General features: G+C 40.2%; 2 protein-coding genes across 2 annotated transcripts in view; both read left to right on the forward strand.

Moving 5' to 3' along the window:
- On the forward strand, positions 1-9,401 carry LOC133544133 (vesicle transport protein SFT2B-like). The gene is made up of 8 exons (XM_061889211.1): positions 1-196; positions 1,465-1,554; positions 1,657-1,742; positions 3,375-3,456; positions 3,630-3,665; positions 3,748-3,806; positions 7,288-7,317; positions 7,433-9,401. Exons 1-8 carry the CDS (start codon positions 128-130, stop codon positions 7,467-7,469), a joined length of 489 nt encoding a protein of 162 aa, XP_061745195.1. The 5' UTR covers positions 1-127; the 3' UTR covers positions 7,470-9,401.
- The window catches only part of LOC133544132 (T-box transcription factor TBX19-like), a 25,150-nt gene continuing 2,392 nt past the window's right edge, over positions 3,782-26,539 (forward strand). The window contains exons 1-8 of the mRNA XM_061889210.1: positions 3,782-3,806; positions 7,288-7,317; positions 7,433-7,519; positions 14,215-14,453; positions 16,525-16,801; positions 21,817-21,951; positions 25,941-26,002; positions 26,224-26,282. Of these exons, the coding sequence (XP_061745194.1) occupies positions 7,478-7,519; positions 14,215-14,453; positions 16,525-16,801; positions 21,817-21,951; positions 25,941-26,002; positions 26,224-26,282 (814 nt within the window). The 5' untranslated portion in view covers positions 3,782-3,806; positions 7,288-7,317; positions 7,433-7,477. The remainder of the gene's footprint in view (positions 3,807-7,287; positions 7,318-7,432; positions 7,520-14,214; positions 14,454-16,524; positions 16,802-21,816; positions 21,952-25,940; positions 26,003-26,223; positions 26,283-26,539) is intronic.

Raw genomic sequence — 26,539 nt, forward strand, 5'->3', positions numbered from 1 at the left:
CAGGCGGTACTGCAGGCGGAAGCTGTTGAAAACACCTGTTGAGGTTCTTCGTCACTAAAATTCCACACCTGAGTTTTTACTTGTGGAAGCTGGCCGGCACTTCTGTGCTTTTTAGAGAGAAGACCAAATGGAGAAACTAAAGAAGGTACTGAGCGGGGAAGATGGCGGCAACTCGGACGCGGCTTCAATCCTGGAGGTGACTTTTGTTGTTAGCTCATTAGCTTCTAGCGGCTAAACCACGTTAGCCCTCACAATAATCTCACTAAAAGTAACTTTAGTCTTTCTTTGTCTTTTACCTAAACCTGGCACATTAACAACATATCTCGATTTAGGACAGTTATCACTTTACTTTCTGGTTTGTATTGCTAACATATGTTATGTTATGTATGTATATATATATATATATATATATATATATATATATATATATATATATATATATATATATATATATATATATATATATATGTATATATATATGTATATAGTGTGAAATATGTTTATATGTATATTTTGTATCCATGCATATATATGTATTATGTTATGTATGTAAATACATGTTATGTGTGTATGTACATATGTTATGTTATGTATGTGTGTATATATATATATATATATATATATATATATATATATATATATATATATATATACACATGTTATGTAATGTTGGGTTTGTCTCAGAACACACTTTGACTCTCATACTAGTCGGCTTCATCAGTTCATGCTCATATACTTACATTTTTGTTTATATGTTTTATGGTTGGATTTTTGGCTAATTCCTGTGAGAATCCTGTGTGTGACTGAAGAAAGTAAATGAATGTTTATAACTGAATACATTTATATATGCATAAAAATGTGTTTTCTTAGAAATACTGAGATATAACAGCATACATTTATCATTTGTTTTCAAATGCTTACAAAAAAGTGGGACCTGGAAATTGTACTGAGGGACCCCATTTTTATGACTTGATGGGGTCCCTGGGACCCCATTTGGAAAATTCCAAGCGCCAACACTGCTTCATTCTGTTCAATGACCATTTGTCCGTTTGTCAGAGTAGTTGTTGGCTGTAGTTAGTAAATAAAAAAGCTCCTTCCATGAGCAATGTGATGTGCCTCTGACTGTGCGGAGCAACAATGCCATCAACTGTCCATACTTTTAACTACAAGCCACTTAGACAGCCCTATTTAGTGTGTTTGTGAGGGAGAGTAAGCAAATGGCATCAAATCTAAAATTAAAAACATAGTGCCAAATCTTTCTGATGTGGTCCGAATGTATCTGTGGCAGGCTGACACAAATAAATAAATAAAAACAGTATATTTAATTATTAATCATTCAAAAAAAATCAAGTTTAAATTCTAAAATCACACCATGCCTATTATTTTACACAATTGATGTAATGTAAGACATTTAAAATTTGAGTAAACAAGCCTGTCAAAGTTGTGGTTGTGTCTTCCCCTCAGAGAGCCAATAACGCATCAACGCTAGCCTGGGGGACGAGAGTGAAAGGCTTCCTCATCTCTTTCATTTTGGGTGTGCTGTGTTCCATTCTGGTGAGTGGGAGTGACGGCGGCATCATGGGGCGCTTGCCAGGGTAACAACCCACCTGCTTGCCGAGTGCTGCTGTCTCCAAGGTAACAGCTGGTTTGTTTCAGGGCACGTGTATGCTGTGGTTACCAGCCTTTGGACTTGCGGTTTTTGCTGTCCTCTACAGTGTCGGAAACATCTGTGCTCTCGCCAGGTACTTCACTTCTGACCACGTTTCAACCATTCAAGTTCTGTGAATACAGCATATAACCTAGGGCCGGGCCATATATCAATATCTGCATATGTTTAGGTCATGTGACCATACACCATATATATGTTTAGGTCATGTGACCATACACCATATATATGTTTAGGTCATGTGACCATACACCATATATATGTTTAGGTCATGTGACCATACACCATATATATGTTTAGGTCATGTGACCATACACCATATATATGTTTAGGTCATGTGACCATACACCATATATATGTTTAGGTCATGTGACCATACACCATATATATGTTTAGGTCATGTGACCATACACCATATATATGTTTAGGTCATGTGACCATACACCATATATATGTTTAGGTCATGTGACCATACACCATATATATGTTTAGGTCATGTGACCATACACCATATATATGTTTAGGTCATGTGACCATACACCATATATATGTGGATATGTTTAGGTCATGTGACCATACACCATATATATGTTTAGGTCATGTGACCATACACCATATATATGTTTAGGTCATGTGACCATACACCATATATATGTGGATATTTGGCCTTAGCCTTGAATGAACACTTGATGCATATAATGACAGCAGTATGATGATTCTATGTGTCTACATTCAAACATTCTTCTTCATACTGCATTCATATATGCTACTTTTAAACTTTCATGCAGAGAGGGAAATCACAACCAAAAGTGTATTTATGAAACAGTTATTAAGCAGTGGCACAAACAGAAAGTGCAAGATTGTCAGAGACATTTTAAAACAAGCTACATTAAAGTGCACTTTTTGTACAGAACGCCACTACAATAGTTGCAAACAAATAAAGTGCAGTTTTGTGCATGATGTCACATAAGATATTTCAATAAGTGTCAAATAAAAATAAGCTGCATAATAGGACATTAAATAGTGTATGTCCTTCACTATGTGGTAGGTTCCTGCGGACATTATCTCCTTCTGTTGTTGACTATTTGTTTCATACGGTCTTGATGTGGAAATGGTTGCTGGGGCATTTTGTGGGTGTGGCACCGAATGGAGATGTTGACATGCGGAGTTTCAAGCACTCCTCATTCTCTAGCGGGTGACTTTACAAATGATGCTACACATTAGCAGTGCTGCTACTTTTTGTAGAAACACTTTTGTTGCATACATATTACGGTTGTCCGTTCAACATTTTCCCGCTTGAAGCCAAACCACCGCCAGACGATGGACCCCCTGCTGTTTTTCCTGGGAATAATTCTTCTTCCTTCATTTGTTACTAGATTGGCGCCTTCTTACTCTCGTATTACCACTCGCACCTCTCTGCTAGCACCACAGCTAACGTTAGCCATGTCTCTACCTCTCCGCTTGGTGAGGGCGTATGACGTTGCACGGGCGACAGTATGTGACGTATGTTTTATGTCTCTGTGAGAAGGAGGGACAAGAAAGAGTAAGGAGAGCCTGTAGTGTAATGCCCGCAGCTAAAAGCAACTGCGTGAGAAGGTATACTCCAATATCACCATGTAGTCATTTTCTGTATCGCACAGAGACAAACTGTATCTTCCATATATCGCCCAACCCTAGTATAACCTGTGTGTTTTTGCTGTGGTTTCAGCACCATGTTCCTGGTGGGACCGTGCAGGCAGTTGAAGAGCATGTGTGCCAAAGAACGAGCGCTTGCCACCATCATTATGCTGGTGAGAATACTAGGATGTTCAAACTATACACGACGCAGGGATCTTTTAACTTGCTTGAAGACAAAGTAACCAGCCATTAAAAGACAATGAAATACTTCAGTCCATCCTTAGAAGATACAGACAGGTTGGAGGTATGTCTGAAGTAATAAGCTGTCTGTCTTGTCTGTCCACAGGTGTGTCTGGCTCTGACTTTTTGTGCAGCTTTCTGGGTGAGAAACTCATTCTGTTTGGCAAGCAAAGCATGGTGGATAAGAGGAAGCATGCCTTCACTAAACTCAGTTTTTTTTTTAGTGGAAGAAAAACGGTCTTGCACTGCTGTTCTGTGTCTTGCAGTTTTTAGCATTCACCTGGTAAGCATTCATGCACACAAGCAGAGACATATTGTGTGGGTCTAGTCTTGGGGGCAAGTCAAATCATTTGATTTTGTCTTATCCTATATGAGGGTGGCGGTGTCCATTTAATTCACTTCCGATTAAATCAATAGTTTGAATGTTGTCTTGTTTTTTTGCATACACTAGACGATACTTCTTTTTTTTTAGCGAGCCAGCCACTTGTTAAGCAAGACTAATGTGCTATACTTCTCATCATTGCCTCTCGCAGGCAGGAGGCCAGAGACAAGTACTCCATGCCGAGACAAGTCCGAGCTATGTTCCTCTTTGTAATCTCTGACTGTCTCATCCTAGTGTCATTGGAGCTGACGTGTACAACTATGTTCACGTAGCTAGTTCTGGGATTAGCCTGTGGTGCGTGTTTACAAATCATCTCCCTAAGATCAGCTTCAATGTCGGGAGCTCTGGCCCTGGGAATACACATAATTATGGCTGCTTTACTAAGCAGTATGTTCTGAGTGATGGAGTATCGTATGACTAAGGTGTGGTGCCCGGTAGACTGGGGTGTAGGACTAGCTAAAAGGCTAAATCTATTATGCGTCTCAACCAATTCACCGTGGCTTGTAGGCCGCTTTGGCCTTCTACAAACTGGGCAACCCAGCTCGCTGCAGCTAACGCTAGCAAAAGTTACGAAATGACTGATGTTTAACTGGCGGAGACAGTCATGAAGAGCAGGGAACCATACCCACGTTCTTTCTTTCGCCGAGTCCAGGTCTTGCTAGCAATGTGAGGGAGCAGACACCTTCGGAGCACAGTTACTTTGGGCCGGGAGTAGCTGAGCTTTGATTACAATCAGAACACTGTTAGTTTAGAACCACTTGCATGTATTAGTAGCCAGCGAGAAGGTATATTTTCAGTGTGATGGATTGTAAACAGAGGTCACAACACAGGAAGTATAATACCTGAGGGGGCGTGGCTATAGAATAGGAAATGTTTTCTGAGTTCTTTGCATGCCATTTTCCATCCATTTTCTACCGCTTATTCCCTTTTGGGGTCACGGGGGGCGCTGGCGCCTATCTCAGCTACAGTCGGGCGGAAGGCGTTAGGGTTAGGAATTTCTGTTTTTTTTCTCGAAGGGTGCTCACATGCGTGTTAGCAGAAATGACAGCTTCAAGTGTTTTTGAATTATTTTTTTACATTTATTATACATTTCCAATGAAAAAAATGCCTTTTCACATTGTCGTTGTGGGGTCTTGTCTGTCGAAGTTTGAAGCTAAAAATGGAATAAGGCTGTCACATAAAAGATGTGGAAATAGTGAAGCTCTGTGAATACTTTCTACACGCACTGTACATGCTAGGTTTATATAAAAGAGACAGAATTACAACAATTCCAAATAAAAACATTAAATAATGGTTATATATAGATTTGTATATGAATGAGCAAATGATTGAAACACTCACCAACCAGCAAGTGTTCTGAGGCCCACAGACCAGTTACAGTATGTGCCAATGAAGCTCACACATTATTCCTGTTGTACTACTCATGTACAGTACATGATGAACGCATGAAAAACACTGTCAAAGCCTGCTCACATGAGACCTCTTTGACATGAACTCTATTGGGCATGTTTGGAGCTAGGAGAGCAAAGTTGAATTGAATGAGATCCCAAAGCTGTGCAAGCCTGCTCAAGCACAAGAAACATTGGACCTCTGTGCTTGCTGACAAGGCTTACACCAGCACTACTAAGTCGGGTTTTGCCTTGGGATCAAATAATCTCTCAATCAAATACAATTAATTTATCATCTTTATTTAATGTTTTTTGTCTGTTAAAACAAACCTACCATAAATGTCTTTTAGGGACATAAACTTACAACATTTTGGAGTTGCAGCTCTTTCCTCCTTCCTTCCTGTACAGTACATGATTCTTCACCCTCATTCCAACTTATGAGTTGAGTGTTGGTCATGAAACAAGCTTTAGTGGAGCAGCTGAAAATCAGATGTTTCAAAAATAATTCATTGATAATAAATGAATACCTTTTGCTCCTTAAAGACCACCAAACCTTTGCTTTTGTTTAGTTTGATGTGTGGCAAAGTGAACCAAAACATTTCATTGTGACAAGTAACGTATGGATGGGCATTTGAGCTTCATTTGAATAAGAATATATATGAAGGTGGTATATACAACATTTTGCACATACATAACGTGATGAATTACAAAAGAAGAAATGTATTATAAAATAATTTGTGAAATGTATTTAGCAGAAAAGCATGTTTTCCGAGGAAAGTATTAAGATTAAGACATGTCCTTAAAATGTCTAAAAGTAGATCCTATATATTTGGGAAAAATCATTTGAACATGTCAGGACATTTGTAGCACAAGTCTGGAGTTTTTCTTTGGTTTGCTCTTCGTTGTAAAAGTGAGGGAGCTCAATGAGGTCCTCACAAAGACAGTTGTTGACACATACTGTACATACAGTATATAGGAAACTATATCAAAAGATTTCCAAACATTTTGAAATCAGCCATTGAGCTGTCTGACGTTGGCTTTTTTTACAAATATCAGATATGTTGATATTGCCCAACATCATGATGTCCACCAGACAGTGCAATTGTCGGCAGAAAAAAATACATTTTGAGGCCAATTGGACATGCATAGAAAGTAGTCTTATACATGATTTCATTTCTGGACAAAGGTCTGCCTCACTGGCCTGGTCTAAGTGGCCTGCACCTTCAGAACAGGTGCAGAAGGCCAACACAACATCCTAAGTAATCATCAAAGTACACGCATCTACCAGCAGAAAGAGACACGTTTGGCTGTCATGGCAGTTATTCATGGAGGAAACCTCGCTCACTTCTGTGTTTAATCAACTTTGCATTAGCCTGGCATTCTATGAATCTGTTATTCACATTTTAAGTACTTTATTTGAAACTTAACCCAAAAGCGCAAGATGACAATGTCTTAAAAAACAGTTGGATTTGCATATTAAACTCAAGTGCAGAGTCCATTTTCAAACAATGACCTTGAGCCACGAGACATCTATCCACAAACCATTATCTATAGATCTTATTGGAAAGCGGATCAACTGACAATTACCATCAGTTTTCATTTTTCAAATGAGAGAACAGAATGTTTTGGGAGGTTTCCTATTTTTTTCACTTAGTGGTACCTGAATTGATGAAGGTGGACCCCGACTTAAACAACTTGAAAATCTTATTGGGGTGTTACCATTTAGTGCTCAATTGTAGGGAATATGTACTGTACTGTGCAATCTACTCATAGAACTTTCACTCAATCCATCAATCAACCTACACTCTTACTGTATTTGCTTGTGTTCTGACCCTAAACAAGTTTGCAACCACCAACAAGCTTCTGCACTATTCTAGTTGGACACTTGACCACTTCTTTGACTCAACTGCTGTCTTGGCAAGGATGACTGTGGTTGATGAGTATGTCAACTTCTCATCACACTTTTACTTTTTAATGAGTGCTTTTTATTGCAGGTATGGCCTTTCATACATCCCCTTCGCCAGGTACTACACACACACACACACACACACACACACACACGCACACACACACGCGTCACCAGAATGTGAATTAGTGATTCAAAACTAAATTGTGGGATTTGTCCTCTTGGTTTTTCAGAGACGGTATCATCAAGTTATTTTCCTTCTGCTTCTAAACATCTGAATGACCATTGAGGGTGCTGCGAGTCGGCGGACCAGGTGTCAGGTGTGGTTTCCATGGCGACCAGTTGTCTCTCCGCATCCTGTGTTGTACACCTGTTTAGTGTATGGATTGTAGTTTTTATTATTTATTGTAATAGACATGTTAGGATATTTCACAGCACAGCAGGTATTCATATTGTATTTGTATTTATATAACTTCTGTATATTAAATATCCAATTACTGATAAAACATTTTAGCCATTAATATTAATGATCAATTTTGAGGTCAAAACGTATATTATTTCAGAACTGCTGGACTGATAGCCATGAGCTAAAAGTTCTATTCTTGTGACAGGAAGTGTGGCTGCTGGCTCTGTGCCTTTTGGTCTCATTCTGCTTGTAATGTCCAAATATTTCAGAGCAGGCTTTCAGTAGTCTGTTGGTTGGCTCTCATTTACTTATAATCCGGTACCGAGATCAAATCGGTACTTTTGATACAGGGCTGGTGCATAAATAGTGCCCGAACCTGTACTTAAAAAAAAAATGTTTTATTTATTTTATTTTTTTGTGCTGTCCAGCTTCTCAGGCAAATCATATAGTACAGTGGTCCTCAACCGTGGACCGGTAACGGGCCGCAGAAGAATTTTTTATTATTATTATTATTTTATTTTTAATTGAATTTGTCCGCGGAACAAATGATCAAGCGTTGACCGGTCCACAGCTCTAAAAAGGTTGGGGACCACTGATATAGTAGATGTAGATGTCCATGGCCATATGGGCTGTACACATTTACTTTACAAAAGAGAAGTGTAGGATTCTTCTCTTGTTGCCTTATTTGTATTTGACTTTATTAAATGTATTTATCTTATCATTTGGAACTTTGTCTTAAAACAATGCCCATTTATTTTTATGGGGCTATGTGTCATGCAGAATAGTAATCTACAAAATAGATTTGCTAGTAATAACACAACACAGCAGAATAAGAAGCAGTACAGAACACAGGAAACGTAAATGACTTTTTTCCCGCAAGACTGAGCCCGCTTCTTTTAAGGTGAAGTACCACCAAACTTTTGAGCATTTTAACGAGATGCTTGCCATTGACTGTGTGAAGAAAACACTTCATTAAACGTAACATTTCAACAGTTGTTTCAGCAATAACTACACAGGGAATGGTGCCTCACTTTTGAATTTTCTCCAAAAGTTGCCCGCTTCTTTTCAAACACTATCTCGGTTATTGAATGACCAAACATTGCACATAAGAATTTGGTTCGTTTGCTTGCGTATCATTTTGCGGAATCGAGTACCCAAGCAGAGAATCTCTTGGTTTGTTGACTCAGTCAATGAGCTTTTTAAAAACAATTTAAAAAAAGTGTTATGTTTGAATAATAACTGCAAAATAAGCCCCCATGCAGCCAAAGAAAGATTTGAGCTCCAACTCTAAAGAAGGAAAGAAACCTTACTGAATTCAAGAAAGAACTGGAAGCAAAGTTCTTAGGCGTGGTTCTGGTTCTTCCCTCCCCTCTCTGTTTGCTCATTGACGTCTTCGCCAACAAGAGTTCATTAAGGGAAATGTGATGGTAAATATTAGTTTTCCTGCATGTAAAAGCAAATATTTTCTCTCTAAAAAGTATTTAGTGGTAATATTTCTTGGTGTCTCGTGCAGATAAGTTGACTGGCATTATTTGTTAAAAAATACTTTGTTTTTTCTGTACTATTTGGTCTTCATCTGACCTTTTACAATGAATGACTGAGGTAGCACTGTAGCTACCTGGTTGTTTGCTTTGGTCACACTTTTAGCATCCATCACTCGCTGTCTGAAGCTTTTCCATGAAACATTTCTGTCTGTAAGAACATTTCAGCCATTAAAAAGATGTGATGGTCATACAGTCAACAAATACTCAAACATTCACTGTACTTTTCCAAATTTAATAAATTGCTCAAGCTGACCAGTTTCCGAGTAAAATATATGTTGGAGTCTCACCTGCTGATATTTACCTGCTGCCTTTGTTCACACCGCCTTCACACTTGATGACAGGCTAACACCAATAATCTCCCTGCTGATTAAATGGCGCACACACACACACACACACACACACACACACACACACACACACACACACACACACACATATATCAAGTGTCCTGGCTTTCCAGATGTTTGACCTCTTGCCAGTTTCACACCTGCGAGCAGATGTTTGTCTTCTCAGCTGACATTTCAATTTTCTTGTCTCACTAAGTGGGAAAATCCAACCAAATATTTTAAAAAGTAATTATTTTGTCAAGGGCTTCATGGTGGCAGAGGGGTTAGGGGGTCTGCCTCACAATACGAAGGTCCTGAGTAGCCCTGGGTTCAATTCCGGGCTCGAGATCTTTCTGTGTGGAGTTTGCATGTTCTCCCCGTGACTGCGTGGGTTCCCTCCGGGTACTCCGGCTTCCTCCCACCTCCAAAGACATGCACCTGGGGATAGGCCCCTCCCACCTCCAAAGACATGCACCTGGGGATAGGCCCCTCCCACCTCCAAAGACATGCACCTGGGGATAGGCCCCTCCCACCTCCAAAGACATGCACCTGGGGATAGGCCCCTCCCACCTCCAAAGACATGCACCTGGGGATAGGCCCCTCCCACCTCCAAAGACATGCACCTGGGGATAGGCCCCTCCCACCTGCACCTGGGGATAGGTTGATTGGCAACACTAAATGGTCCCTAGTGTGTGAATGTGAGTGTGAATGTTGTCTGTCTATCTGTGTTGGCCCTGCGATGAGGTGGTGACTTGTCAAGGGTGTACACTGCCTTCCGCCCGATTGTAGCTGAGATAGGCACCAGCGCCCGCCGCGACCCCAAAAGGAATAAGTGGTAGAAAATGGATGGATTATTTTGTCTTCCAGCCGAACATGTTATTTTGTGTATAAAAGTTTGTTTTTCAGATTTTCTTGCTTCATGGATGTGCTCTTATTTTGAAAAATGTCTGGCTTAAAAACGGACCTATGATGATTCTAATCCACACACTCTTTCTGGTGGTCTAGGAACACATATTGGATGTGCTTTGGCCTACTTTTGCTTCACAGTCATGTTGTGGTTTGTGTGTGCAGACATTCTCAGGTTGCAAGTAAACTCTCCACACGCATCAGACTTTATCTTTTGAAAATGTACACTGTTAAAAATATATCTTTAAGACGAACATCACTCTTTATTTCATTCTCTGTCAAGAATAATCTTAACAATAGGTTTATATGGATTCGCCGGTCCCAGCATTAGGTACACCTGCCCACTCTGCTGGATATATATTGATAATATTGCCACCATTTGATGAGAATATTGTAAATAATATTCCTAAAAGCAAGTTGTAATGTTGCAATGCAGCTGTCTTTTTAGCAGCTAATTAAACTTGTACTTCCGGGGCCATGTTGGGAAAACAGTCCTGTGGAAAATGTTTAGACAGAAGTATTTATTGTGGCGCAGGCTGGAAAACATGGAGGGTCCGGGCAAAAAGGGGCATGAACTAGAAATGGCCACATTAGTGCATCTGTCAACCTGACATCACAAATGGCTCTCTGTTTAAATAAAGACTGCAAAATACAATGTTCAGAGGCATCCAAAACTGCATGCAGGCTCTTTCCCAAATGCATGAACCTTATTTGACACTTTGGCCTTTTTAACACCAGGATCCAACATGAATACACGACATTGCCAAAAGTATTTGGCCACCTGCTTTCACTCACATATGAACTTGAAGTGCCATCCCATTCATAACCCATAGGCGCTAATATGATGTCAGTCCACCTAAGGGGCCAAGTCCTGAAAAAAAAACCCAGCACCATAATTCCTCCTCCACCAAACTTCACAGTCTGCACAATGCAGTCCAAAATGCAGTGTTCTCCTGGCAACCTCCAAACCCAGACTGGTCCATCAGGTTGCCAGATGGAAATCAGACCAGAGAAGACGTCTTCACTGCTCTAGAGTCCAGTGGTGATGTCCATTACACCACTGCATCTCACGTTTTGCATTGGACTTGTTGATGTATGGCTAAGATGCAGCTGCTCGGCCATGAAGCTCTCTGCGTACTGTACGTGGGCTAATTGGAAGGTGACATGAAGTCTGGAGCTGTGTAGCAAGTGACTGTGCAGAAAGTCTTTGCACTATGCTGACTTCTCAGTCAGTTTACCTGGCTACCACTTGGTGGCTGAGTTGCTGTTGTTCCCAAACTCTTCACTTCTCTTAAATGAAGTTGACTTTGGAATATTTCGGAGCTGGGATATTTCACGACTTGATTTGTTGCACAGGTGGCATCCTAAGACAGTTCCATGCTGGAAATCACTGAGAGCGGCCCATTCTTTCACAAATGTTTGTAAAAACAGTCTCCATGCCTAAGTGCTTGATTTGATACACCGGGCCAAGTGATTAGTGATTCTCATTGGGATGGGTGGACAAATACTTCTGGCAATATAGTGGATGGCAGTCAAGAGGAAAGTCATCAAAGGAACAAAACAATGTATGTGAATAATGGTGTGTGTGTGTGTGTGTGTGTGTGTGTGTGTGTGTGTGTGTGTGTGTGTGTGTGCAGCAAGAGGCTGAAATGAAAGGGTGGTTTGGTGAAGAGCCCCGAGGGAGGAGCTTTCACCATTAGATTGTGTTCAGTCCACGCTAAGCAGTGTTCCATCTTCAGCCTAATGCTTGTTGGTGCACATCTTTTGTTCATTCCACTTTTTCAGTTAGGCATCTTTGGGATTCTTTCAGCATACAGGTGAGTCGCACCTTTTCTGACTTCTTCTAAATGTTGCAGGAAGTTTGTGAATGACATTTTTCTGGTCCAACTACAGATAGTTCCATGTAAGTTGGCCCAACAGCAACATGTGGTATTATTTCAGTAAGTGTAGTCATTAGTAACACGGGCAGATGTGCAGCCACATGTGTCTCCTCCAGGCTCTCCAGCCAGTTGATGAGCTACCGTGTGGATTTGGAGTAGCTCTCCACCAAACAATGAGAAACATATTATATAGAGCTCTCCGTGTCATCCATGCTATCGTAAGCCCCAACAAGTATTCTGAAGTTGCTTCTTCATTCAAGTTTATTGTTCAAAAAATATGTTGACAAAAAAAACCCCCAAAAACTTGAGTGCTCCGGTGAGTTCCTGGGGGATGTTGAGCTTGATCTTGTAGAGGAGTTGAAGTACCATGGGATCACACTGGACCCACCACTTTCTTCAAAAACAACAACTCAAACTCAGCAAAAAGAAATCAAGATAAATCTGCATAAATTTCAATAATCAGACCTTCCATGACACTCAAGTCTGCGAAGATGTTTTTACACTTAATATTTTCCCACATAGATTACTGCGTCACAACCTGGTCACTCCCTCAAAACACAATATTCAAACCCATGGATATGTTATTTTAAAAAATCTATTTAAAAAACCTGATCCAAGGCCTGTCATTCCGTCAGTGTAACATTTCTGTCAAATAAAAACTGCTTCACTTTGGAAAATGTTGCCAAAGGACACATCAATCAGTCCCACGCAGCCCCCAACATTTAGATTGGAGTTCTCCTTTTCTGAATGTGGGAAGAAGCCTGAGTGGAGAAAATACAAAATAAAAATATGTTCACCCAATTCCATGATGTATAAACATCTGACTAAAACTATAAAGATCAGGCATATCAAAGTTGTTTTCATTGAGGGCCACATCGCAGTTATGGTTGCCCTCAGAGGGCCCTTTTTAACACTGAATATACATCTGTGTATATATATATATATATATATATATATATATATATATATATATATATATATATATATATATATATATATATATACATTAAGAACATATTTTTTAACATAAGCTGCCCAAAAATATTTAAATTTGACTTTAAATCTGGGAGCTCAGTCACCAGAATTTTACAGTAAAAGCAGTGTTGTTGTTTTTTTACAGCATATAAAGAAATGTAATAAATGGAAAAATAATACCACTGTTTTTAGCAGTAAAATTAAAATTCAAGCAACAGAGCTGCCAGTTTTTTTTTAACTCTGTTATCTTGTTGTTTTAATGTTTTTTTGTTTTATTTTCTAATGTTTTAGTGTATTACTGTATATGGAAAAAAACAGTACAAGAGACGGCGTGGCGCACTGGTTCAAATCCCACCTAGAACCAACCTCGTCACGTCCGTTGTGTCCTGAGCAAGACACTTCACCCTTGCTCCTGATGGGTGCTGGTTAGCGCCTTGCATGGCAGCTCCCTCCATCAGTGTGTGAATGTGTGTGTGAATGTGGAAGTAGTGTCAAAGCGCTTTGAGTACCTTGAAGGTAGAAAAGCGCTATACAAGTACAACCTATTTATCATTTAAGAGTTGATTTTATGCTAAAAAACTCAGTTGGCGGAATTGAACTGCAAAATCTATTGTCAATTTTACAGTTTACAATTTGATTGATCATTTGTTTTGAATTCATAAGTCAAGCAGATATTTAAGTTCAGTATTTTTATCTGAAGATACATGATAATATTGAATTTTAAAAGATATGCAATTGAATGCAGTACATGATTTTTAATGTCAAAAGGAAAAAAGTAATATATTTAGTAAGAAACGATGAAGCATTTTATTAAGGCATATTATTTCCAGGCTTTCAAAAATAATGTGGCAGCCCCCGGGCCCTGAGTTGGACTCCTGGGCTCTAGGTGATGCTGCATGAAGCATGTTCCTATATTCTAGTGGGCTGAGGGAATGAATAGTCTCTCCTATTTAACAAGCTCAGGTGTGTGTTCTGCAGATGAAGGTGGAGGAGCGACCAGGTGATGGCGAGGCTTCATCAGATGGCCATGGGGCAGGCGCCAGATCTGCAGACAGCTGCATGTTGCGGCTGCTGAGCGCGGTGGCGAGCGGACTGCAGGCCGGCCGGGAGAAGGGCGACCCAACAGAGAGGAGGCTTCAGGTGACCCTGGAGGACGCTGAGCTGTGGAGGAAGTTCCAGCACATCACCAATGAGATGATTGTCACCAAGAACGGACGGTAAGCCTCTCGCATGCCAGCCCTTTCAAAATAAGAGTTCAGACAATTATGAATGGATGGTAGATTTTTTTATAGAACATCCGAGTTGCCACCTCATTGCATGGACGACATTCACACATTTTAAAGTCACAATTCATCAGCAGTCACGTCATGGCTGCAGTAATGTGAAAGAACAGTGTTTAGTATTTGTGTCTGACTCGTCATCATCATCATCATCATCATCATCAGTGTAAAGGTTGAGTACACAATTAATGGGCTTTGTAGAACTTCTTTTAGCGCCTGCACAACATCTCAAGATGTTACTGAACACTGTCTGCACAGACATTCAATCTTTTCCAAGGCGACGATGTCTAATGTCTCATCAAAACTGACCTCAAAATGTATTTGACTTTTTCCCCCGACCACCTGAGTAGAGGTCTTCAACAGGGTCTGCGACTCCCGGGGGTCCACAGAAATGTTTCCACAATTGTTAATGTCTTTAAATACACATGAGCTTTGTCATGTGGTTGAAGGTTAATCATATTATTATATTCATGTCAGCATTTAGTAACATACCAAGCGGTTAAGGCTGCAGTTATGTCTGGGTGATACATGGGTATACACGATATATGGCGGGGTTGTCTCTGTGCAATATGGAAAATGACTATATGCTGATATTGGAGTATACCTTCTCACGCAGTTGCTTTTAGCTGATAATATGTAGCATCATTTGTAAAGTCACCCGCTAGAGAATAAAGAGTTCTTCAAACTCTGCATGTCAACATCTATGTTCGATGCCACACCCACAAAATTCCAAGCAACCATTTCCACAACATCGAATTAATAGTTAACAACAGAAGGAGATAACGTCCACAGGAACCTACCACATAGTGAAGGACATACACTATTTGATGTCCTATTATGCAGCTCAGTTTTATTGACACTTATTGAAATATCTTGTGTGACATCATGCACAAAAGTGCACTTTATTTGTTTTCAACTATTGTAGTGGCGTTCTGTACAAAAAGTGCACCTTAATGTAGTGTTGTTTTGATATGTCATCTTAGTGACATCATGCACAAAAGTGCACTCATAGCTTGTTTTAAAATGTCTCTGACAATCTTGCACTTTCTGTTTGTGCCACTGCTTAATAACTGTTTCATAAATACACTTTTGGTAGCATATATGAATGCAGTATGAAGAAGAATGTTTGAATGTAGACACATAGAATCATCATACTGCTGTCATTATATGCATCAAGTGTTCATTCAAGGCTAAGGCCAAATATCCACATATATATGGTGTATGGTCACATGACCTAAACATATATATGGTGTATGGTCACATGACCTAAACATATATATGGTGTATGGTCACATGACCTAAACATATATATGGTGTATGGTCACATGACCTAAACATATATATGCTGTATGGTCACATGACCTAAACATATATATGGTGTATGGTCACATGACCTAAACATATATATGGTGTATGGTCACATGACCTAAACATATCCATCCATCCATCCATTTTCTACCCACATATTCATAAAAGGCCATTATCGCCCAGCCTGAGCTGTAGTTTCCAGCAAGTAATTAATGTCCCAGTTGTCAGCTCGTAATTAAAGCGCTGTTGTCAAGCTGGATTAGCGCACTAGATGTCAGCTAGCAATTTGCACTCTTGTTGCCATCTAACGATTAGCACTGTATTTGTCAGCGGGCAAGTAACGCCCTAGTTGTCAGCTCCCGATTGGCAAATTAGTTGCAAACTAGTGATTACTGCGTCAGTTTTCAGCTAGTGATTAGTCCGCTAGTTGCCAGTTAGCGATTAGCACGCTAGTTTACGGCAGCGTCATACTGTTACTATTTGAATATGAATAGTATTGCACAATAACGAGTCATCTTTGGGAGGAGTTGAATGCCCATTTTGGCCAATCACTGTCCTTTTTGACAATGAAACTTAAAGTCTAAGAATTGAATGTGAACTTCTGTCCTAACCTCCTTCTTTACATCAGCAGACCCCTCAGCCTCTCACATGAGTTGCTTTTCTCTGCTTTACGTCAGCCATTATTTCTCCACCTGTCCAGGCGCATGTTTCCCGTCCTGAAGGTCAGCGTGTCAGGTCTCGACCCGAATTCCATGTACTCTTTCCTGCTGGACTTCATGCCCGCCGATGGCTGCCGTTGGAAGTTTGTCAACGGTGAGTGGGTGGCAGCAGGCCGGGCGGAGGCGTGCAGTGAGGGGCGGAGCCAAACTGGCATCTACATCCACCCGGACTCACCTAACTTTGGAGCTCACTGGATGAAAGCGGCGGTGACCTTCAACAGAGTCAAACTGACCAACCAAGTCAACGGAGAAGGACAGGTACCACCTGAAAGTCTGTGTGGAGATGCTGCATGCTACTTTTATCAGTTTTCTACGTTTTGATTCATTTAATGAGGACGCTGTATCGCTCCATTGTGGTGAAGAAGAAGGAGCTGAGCCGGAAGGCAAAGCTCTCAATTTACCAGTCCATCTATGTTCCCATCCTCACCTATGGTCATGAGCTTTGGGTTATGACCGAAAGGACAAGATCACGGGTACAAGCGACCCAAATGAGTTTCCTCCCCCGGGTGGTTCAGACACCTGCTCAGGATGCTACCCGAACGCCTCCCTAGTGAGATGTTTAGGGCAAGTCCAACCGGTAGGAGGCCACAGGGAAGACCCAGGACATGTCTCCCGGCTGGCCTGGGAACGCCTCAGGATCCCCCGAGAGGAGCTGGATCAAGTGGCTGGGGAGAGGGAAGTCTGGGCTTCCCTGCTTAGGCTGCTGCCCCCGCAACCCCACCTCATATAAGCACAAGAAGATGGATGGATGGACATTTTAATGTATTCTGCTAACATCTTACTGTCACTGAAAGGTTGTCGAAATTAGCTGAGACAAGCAAATTACCAAATTACTGGAAAACCTAAAAGTGAAGTAGTCATGTTGTGTAAATGGTAAATAAAATGGGAAAACAATCTTTGCAAATCCTTTTCAACTTCAATTGAATAGACTGCAAAGACAAGATGCTTAACGTTCAGACTGGAATACTTTATTCTTTGAGAATATTCGCTCATTTGGAATTTGATGTTTCAAACAATCTGGCACTGTCATGATCTGTGGTCTGGATCATGTTTTATATTTTCTGTTAGTCTTGGACTCCTTTGGTTCCTGTTTGTGCACTTCTGAGTTTGATTTGGTTGCCATGGTTGCTCATTGTATTCACCTGTCTCTGATTAGTGCTCACCTGCTTCCTGACTACTAATCAGAGGCATTATTTAAGCCTGCCTTTGCCGGTCATTGTTTCCTTCATGCCTGGTCTACATAAGATGTGTTTGCTTCATGCCTGGTCTACATAAGATGTGTTTGCTTCATGCCTGGTCTACATAAGATGTGTTTGCTTCATGCCTGGTCTACATAAGATGTGTTTGCTTCATGCCTGGTCTACATAAGATGTGTTTGCTTCATGCCTGGTCTACATAAGATGTGTTTGCTTCATGCCTGGTCTACATAAGATGTGTTTGCTTCATGCCTGGTCTACATAAGATGTGTTTGCTTCATGCCTGGTCTACATAAGATGTGTTTGCTTCATGCCTGGTCTACGTAAGATGTGTTTGCTTCATGCCTGGTCTACGTAAGATGTGTTTGCTTCATGCCTGGTCTACATAAGATGTGTTTGCTTCATGCCTGGTCTACGTAAGATGTGTTTGCTTCATGCCTGGTCTACATAAGATGTGTTTGCTTCATGCCTGGTCTACGTAAGATGTGTTTGCTTCATGCCTGGTCTACATAAGATGTGTTTGCTTCATGCCTGGTCTACATAAGATGTGTTTGCTTCATGCCTGGTCTACATAAGATGTGTTTGCTTCATGCCTGGTCTACATAAGATGTGTTTGCTTCATGCCTGGTCTACATAAGATGTGTTTGCTTCATGCCTGGTCTACATAAGATGTGTTTGCTTCATGCCTGGTCTACAGAAGATGTGTTTGCTTCATGCCTGGTCTACATAAGATGTGTTTGCTTCATGCCTGGTCTACAGAAGATGTGTTTGCTTCATGCCTGGTCTACGTAAGATGTGTTTGCTTCATGCCTGGTCTACATAAGATGTGTTTGCTTCATGCCTGGTCTACATAAGATGTGTTTGCTTCATGCCTGGTCTACATAAGATGTGTTTGCTTCATGCCTGGTCTACGTAAGATGTGTTTGCTTCATGCCTGGTCTACATAAGATGTGTTTGCTTCATGCCTGGTCTACATAAGATGTGTTTGCTTCATGCCTGGTCTACATAAGATGTGTTTGCTTCATGCCTGGTCTACATAAGATGTGTTTGCTTCATGCCTAGTCTACGTAAGATGTGTTTTCTTCATGCCTGGTCTACATAAGATGTGTTTGCTTCATGCCTGGTCTACATAAGATGTGTTTGCTTCATGCCTGGTCTACATAAGATGTGTTTGCTTCATGCCTGGTCTACATAAGATGTGTTTGCTTCATGCCTGGTCTACATAAGATGTGTTTGCTTCATGCCTGGTCTACATAAGATGTGTTTGCTTCATGCCTGGTCTACATAAGATGTGTTTGCTTCATGCCTGGTCTACGTAAGATGTGTTTGCTTCATGCCTGGTCTACATAAGATGTGTTTGCTTCATGCCTGGTCTACATAAGATGTGTTTGCTTTATGCCTGGTCTACATAAGATGTGTTTGCTTCATGCCTGGTCTACGTAAGATGTGTTTGCTTCATGCCTGGTCTACATAAGATGTGTTTGCTTCATGCCTGGTCTACATAAGATGTGTTTGCTTCATGCCTGGTCTACATAAGATGTGTTTGCTTCATGCCTGGTCTACGTAAGATGTGTTTGCTTCATGCCTGGTCTACGTAAGATGTGTTTGCTTCATGCCTGGTCTACATAAGATGTGTTTGCTTCATGCCTGGTCTACGTAAGATGTGTTTGCTTCATGCCTGGTCTACGTAAGATGTGTTTGCTTCATGCCTGGTCTACGTAAGATGTGTTTGCTTCATGCCTGGTCTACATAAGATGTGTTTGCTTCATGCCTGGTCTACGTAAGATGTGTTTGCTTCATGCCTGGTCCACGTAAGATGTGTTTGCTTCATGCCTGGTCTACATAAGATGTGTTTGCTTCATGCCTGGTCTACGTAAGATGTGTTTGCTTCATGCCTGGTCTACATAAGATGTGTTTGCTTCATGCCTGGTCTACGTAAGATGTGTTTGCTTCATGCCTGGTCTACATAAGATGTGTTTGCTTCATGCCTGGTCTACATAAGATGTGTTTGCTTCATGCCTGGTCTACATAAGATGTGTTTGCTTCATGCCTGGTCTACATAAGATGTGTTTGCTTCATGCCTGGTCTACATAAGATGTGTTTGCTTCATGCCTGGTCTACATAAGATGTGTTTGCTTCATGCCTGGTCTACATAAGATGTGTTTGCTTCATGCCTGGTCTACATAAGATGTGTTTGCTTCATGCCTGGTCTACATAAGATGTGTTTGCTTCATGCCTGGTCTACGTAAGATGTGTTTGCTTCATGCCTGGTCTACATAAGATGTGTTTGCTTCATGCCTGGTCTACATAAGATGTGTTTGCTTCATGCCTGGTCTACGTAAGATGTGTTTGCTTCATGCCTGGTCTACATAAGATGTGTTTGCTTCATGCCTGGTCTACGTAAGATGTGTTTGCTTCATGCCTGGTCTACATAAGATGTGTTTGCTTCATGCCTGGTCTACATAAGATGTGTTTGCTTCATGCCTGGTCTACGTAAGATGTGTTTGCTTCATGCCTGGTCTACATAAGATGTGTTTGCTTCATGCCTGGTCTACGTAAGATGTGTTTGCTTCATGCCTGGTCTACATAAGATGTGTTTGCTTCATGCCTGGTCTACGTAAGATGTGTTTGCTTCATGCCTGGTCTACATAAGATGTGTTTGCTTCATGCCTGGTCTACATAAGATGTGTTTGCTTCATGCCTGGTCTACATAAGATGTGTTTGCTTCATGCCTGGTCTACATAAGATGTGTTTGCTTCATGCCTGGTCTACATAAGATGTGTTTGCTTCATGCCTGGTCTACGTAAGATGTGTTTGCTTCATGCCTGGTCTACATAAGATGTGTTTGCTTCATGCCTGGTCTACATAAGATGTGTTTGCTTCATGCCTGGTCTACATAAGATGTGTTTGCTTCATGCCTGGTCTACGTAAGTTTTCCTTGTCCATAGTCTATGCCAAGTGTTAGTTTAGCTCCAAGTGCGATCAGCGCCTTGTGCCTTCGCCTTGTGTTCCGTTTTGTTTGTACTACTTTGAGGAATAAATCATGTTTTTACCTGCATGCCATGTCCGGAGTGGTCCGTCTGCATTTTGGGAGAACGAACCCCCAGTAAGCTGCGAAAACCCAATCGTGACTGGCACAAGTGGCAAAAAAAAGAGTGAGAAAGTTGAGGAATGCTCATCAAACACTTATTTGGAACATCCCACAGGTAAACAGGCTAGTTGGGAACAGGTGGGTGCCATGATTGGCTATAAAAGCAGCGTCCATGAAATGCTCACTCATTCACAAACAAGGACGGGGCGAGGGTCACCACTTTGTCAACAAATGCCTGAGCAAATTGTCCAACGTTGCAACTTGACTGCTTTTGGGTTTTGTAGATCGGGCGTGTCGGCTCCCAGCTTGGTTTTATTGACCTGCAACAGATTTTAGAGAAATTAAACGTGGTCCGCTTCAGAATATTACTCGGAAAACAAATTGGGAGCATTTTCTGCAGCTTGTATGGTCTTTGATGACTCTGTCCATCATTCTTCTGGAGTGTCTTTCTTCTTCTGCTTGTTTATTGTGCTGGAGTGGGAGAGAGAGCACCACCTGTAATAATCCACTTCAAGCGCTCTCCTCACACACTTGACTTGCAAGCACAGAAGCAGCATAAACATGTTTTAATTGGCCCGCTGCGCTTTAATGTGCTTCCTGTGCGGGGTTGCTGGGTCGCCACGCAGATGAGAGACGCACACGGGGCAGTAATGCAGCGTTGAAGCTGGACTGTAATGAAATAATTGCTCCGCTTATTTGTGCATTATGGTAATTATGTTTTTTACTGGGAAATGAACTGAACCGTAATGCCTCAGATTGGCGAGAGAGAAGGAGGTCAACTCCATTTGAAGAGCCCAGACACTCCAGCAAATGTGGGCTCTGGCACACCAAACACATGAGGGGCCAGCCTCTCAACATAAATGTTTGTTGTTCTTGTGATGCCCCAAACCACCAGGGTTGGTTAACTGGGCCTTTTAGATGTTGGTGGTGGCAGAACTGTTTGGACAGAAGACCTTGTGGACGCCTGTTTTCTGTATGTCTTCCAGATCCTGGTCAAATCTCTTCATAAGTACGAGCCTCATCTGCACATTGTGTCTGTGGGCTCTCGACAGCGTCTGGTGTCCAACGTTTCCTTTCGAGAGACTCAGTTTATCGCCGTCACTGCATACCAGAATGAAGAGGTCAGTTTCACCGTTACCTTTTTCCTAAAGAAGTGGCCCCTTATGTACAAAAGCCAAAATCAGTGAAATTGTCACGTTGTGTAAATGGTAAATAAAAAGAGAATACAAATATTTGCAAATCCTTTTCAACTTATATTCTATTGAATAGACTGCAAAGACAAGATATTTAACGTTCACACTAGGGCTGGGCGATATGTCCTTTTATGAATATCTGGATATGTTTTGGTCATGTGACCATACAGCATTTATATGTTTAGGTCATGTGACCATACACCATATATATGTTTAGGTCATGTGACCATACACCATATATATGTGGATATGTTTAGGTCATGTGACCATACACCATATATATGTTTAGGTCATGTGACCATACACCATATATATGTTTAGGTCATGTGACCATACACCATATATATGTTTAGGTCATGTGACCATACACCATATATATGTTTAGGTCATGTGACCATACACCATATATATGTTTAGGTCATGTGACCATACACCATATATATGTTTAGGTCATGTGACCATACACCATATATATGTTTAGGTCATGTGACCATACACCATATATATGTTTAGGTCATGTGACCATACACCATATATATGTTTAGGTCATGTGACCATACACCATATATATGCTTAGGTCATGTGACCATACACCATATATATGTTTAGGTCATGTGACCATACACCATATATATGTTTAGGTCATGTGACCATACACCATATATATGTTTAGGTCATGTGACCATACAGCATATATATGTTTAGGTCATGTGACCATACAGCATATATATGTTTAGGTCATGTGACCATACACCATATATATGTTTAGGTCATGTGACCATACACCATATATATGTGGATATGTTTAGGTCATGTGACCATACACCATATATATGTTTAGGTCATGTGACCATACACCATATATATGTGGATATGTTTAGGTCATGTGACCATACACCATATATATGTTTAGGTCATGTGACCATACACCATATATATGTTTAGGTCATGTGACCATACACCATATATATGTTTAGGTCATGTGACCATACACCATATATATGTTTAGGTCATGTGACCATACACCATATATATGTTTAGGTCATGTGACCATACACCATATATATGTTTAGGTCATGTGACCATACACCATATATATGTTTAGGTCATGTGACCATACACCATATATATGTTTAGGTCATGTGACCATACACCATATATATGTTTAGGTCATGTGACCATACACCATATATATGCTTAGGTCATGTGACCATACACCATATATATGTTTAGGTCATGTGACCATACACCATATATATGTTTAGGTCATGTGACCATACACCATATATATGTTTAGGTCATGTGACCATACAGCATATATATGTTTAGGTCATGTGACCATACAGCATATATATGTTTAGGTCATGTGACCATACACCATATATATGTTTAGGTCATGTGACCATACAGCATATATATGTTTAGGTCATGTGACCATACACCATATATATTTTTAGGTCATGTGACCATACAGCATATATATGTTTAGGTCATGTGACCATACACCATATATATGTTTAGGTCATGTGACCATACACCATATATATGTTTAGGTCATGTGACCATACACCATATATATGTTTAGGTCATGTGACCATACACCATATATATGTTTAGGTCATGTGACCATACACCATATATATGTTTAGGTCATGTGACCATACACCATATATATGTTTAGGTCATGTGACCATACACCATATATATGTTTAGGTCATGTGACCATACACCATATATATGTTTAGGTCATGTGACCATACACCATATATATGTTTAGGTCATGTGACCATACACCATATATATGTTTAGGTCATGTGACCATACACCATATATATGTGGATATGTTTAGGTCATGTGACCATACACCATATATATGTTTAGGTCATGTGACCATACACCATATATATGTGGATATGTTTAGGTCATGTGACCATACACCATATATATGTTTAGGTCATGTGACCATACACCATATATATGTTTAGGTCATGTGACCATACACCATATATATGTTTAGGTCATGTGACCATACACCATATATATGTGGATATGTTTAGGTCATGTGACCATACACCATATATATGTTTAGGTCATGTGACCATACACCATATATATGTGGATATGTTTAGGTCATGTGACCATACACCATATATATGTTTAGGTCATGTGACCATACAGCATATATATGTGGATATGTTTAGGTCATGTGACCATACACCATATATATGTTTAGGTCATGTGACCATACACCATATATATGTGGATATGTTTAGGTCATGTGACCATACACCATATATATGTTTAGGTCATGTGACCATACACCATATATATGTTTAGGTCATGTGACCATACACCATATATATGTTTAGGTCATGTGACCATACACCATATATATGTTTAGGTCATGTGACCATACAGCATATATATGTTTAGGTCATGTGACCATACACCATATATATGTTTAGGTCATGTGACCATACACCATATATATGTTTAGGTCATGTGACCATACACCATATATATGTGGATATTTGGCCTTAGCCTTGAATGAACACTTGATGCATATAATGACAGCAGTATGATGATTCTATGTGTCTACATTCAAACATTCTTCTTCATACTGCATTCATATATGCTACTTTTAAACTTTCATGCAGAGAGGGAAATCACAACCAAAAGTGTATTTATGAAACAGTTACTAAGCAGTGGCACAAACAGAAAGTGCAAGATTGTCAGAGACATTTTAAAACAAGCTATGAGTGCACTTTTGTGCATGATGTCACTAAGATGACATATCAAAACAACACTACATTAAGGTGCACGTTTTGTACAGAAGGCCACTACAATAGTTGAAAACAAATAAAGTGCACTTTTGTGCATGATGTCACATAAGATATTTCAATAACTGCCAAAAACAATGACCTGCATAATAAACCCACCACATATCCAGTATTCTTCATGTATCGCCCAGCCCTAGTTCACACTGAGAAACTTCATTTTTATTTGCAAATAATCATGAAGTTAGAATTTAATGGCAGCAACAGATTGCAAAAATGTAGTCAGAGGGGCATTTTTACCGCTGTGTTACATGGCCTTTCCTTTTCACAACACTCAGTAAAGGTTTGGGAACATTTTTGAAGTGGAATTCTTTCCCATTCTCGCTTGATGTACAGCTTAAGTTGTCAACAGTCTCCTGCCTCATATTTTAGCCTTTATACACATTTTCAATGGGAGACATGTCTTGACTACAGGCAGGCCAGTCTAGTACCCACACTCTTTTACTATGAAGCAATGATGTTGTAACACCTGGCTTGGCATTGTCTTGCTGAAATTTAAATTTCGACAAAAACATGTTTGGAAAGTATGATAATATATTGTAATATTTGTTGATACTATTAAAGTTGAAAAGGTAAGCAATTTCAAGCAGTATATACATTTTTTCTGTCAAAATGAGAAAAATCAATGACATTTAGTGAAAAAATATGAAGTACTTTATTGACACATGTCATTTGCAGACCATTGGAGAGATGTGTTCCTTTAAAGCCTTAAACAATGAACCATAATAAAGCAGACACAATAATTCCAACACACAGTATTACACTCCATGCAGTACAAGTGTGTGTTGGCAAAAGTAAATAGACGCGTATGTTTGGTTATAACTATAACTAGTACTAGTAAAGTTAAATGGAATACACTGACTAAGTAAATCATTTTTATTCTTAGAAAATCCTGAATAAAATATGCAGAATTTGTTTGGAAAAATAAATAAAATCTGCAATAGTGTATCTGCACACTTCCAAGCGTGATGTAGTGATGACGACTGTAAAACTGCCGTCACATTGGCCAGAAAAAGCCCTAAACTCAACTATTCTGAGCAGTGTGAAGTTGTGTTAACTCATTGCATGTTTTTGCTGCAGATCACAGCTTTGAAGATCAAATATAATCCTTTTGCCAAAGCCTTTCTGGACGCCAAACACAGGTACAGTCAGGACGATAAGTGTGACGTTTAATCAGTACTTTGTGGAATGTTTTGTCTGTTTTTTGCTGTCTCGGCCCTTTAGCAATCAGAATACTCTCAGCCAATAGTCCCAGAGTCTGTGCCACTTTACCTGTAGATGTCAGGTCATGTTTCCCAATGTACTTACCTCAGCTAGCAGTTTTCTGGCTACTTCAACATGTCTAATGTTTTGCTCACCACAGGAACATAGGTGGACAAGGTATGACTGAGCCCAAAGAAGGTCGTGTTGAGTTTCCACCATGTAAGTTTTTCAATTAATAAGCGTTGTGAAATAGAGAAGATGATAATTACCTTTTTTATTTTGGATCTAGCAACCTCCACTATTTGAGGGCACTGGCAGAGCACTGGCTATATTGCTACGTTAATAATAATCCAGAGTCATTATCTCTATTCAAATGGTATCATACAGCTACAAATGCAATGAACATCAACAAAAGGATCAGCAAAACTTCTTTTACAACTGGAAAAGTACGCTAAGAGCACAGCCTCCGCCAGGAA

Source organism: Nerophis ophidion, linkage group LG27 (assembly GCF_033978795.1).
Source record: "Nerophis ophidion isolate RoL-2023_Sa linkage group LG27, RoL_Noph_v1.0, whole genome shotgun sequence".
Taxonomy (NCBI): domain Eukaryota; kingdom Metazoa; phylum Chordata; class Actinopteri; order Syngnathiformes; family Syngnathidae; genus Nerophis; species Nerophis ophidion.

What these genes read in the sequence shown, in the direction of transcription:
- LOC133544133 (XM_061889211.1), top strand. Translation starts at nt 128, where the DNA reads ATGGAGAAACTAAAGAAGGTACTGAGCGGGGAAGATGGCGGCAACTCG. An exon ending in TTGCCACCATCATTATGCTG is followed by an intron (nt 3,457 to 3,629) that starts GTGAGAATACTA and finishes GTCTGTCCACAG; the next exon opens with GTGTGTCTGGCTCTGACTTT. An exon ending in TCATACATCCCCTTCGCCAG is followed by an intron (nt 7,318 to 7,432) that starts GTACTACACACA and finishes TTGGTTTTTCAG; the next exon opens with AGACGGTATCATCAAGTTAT.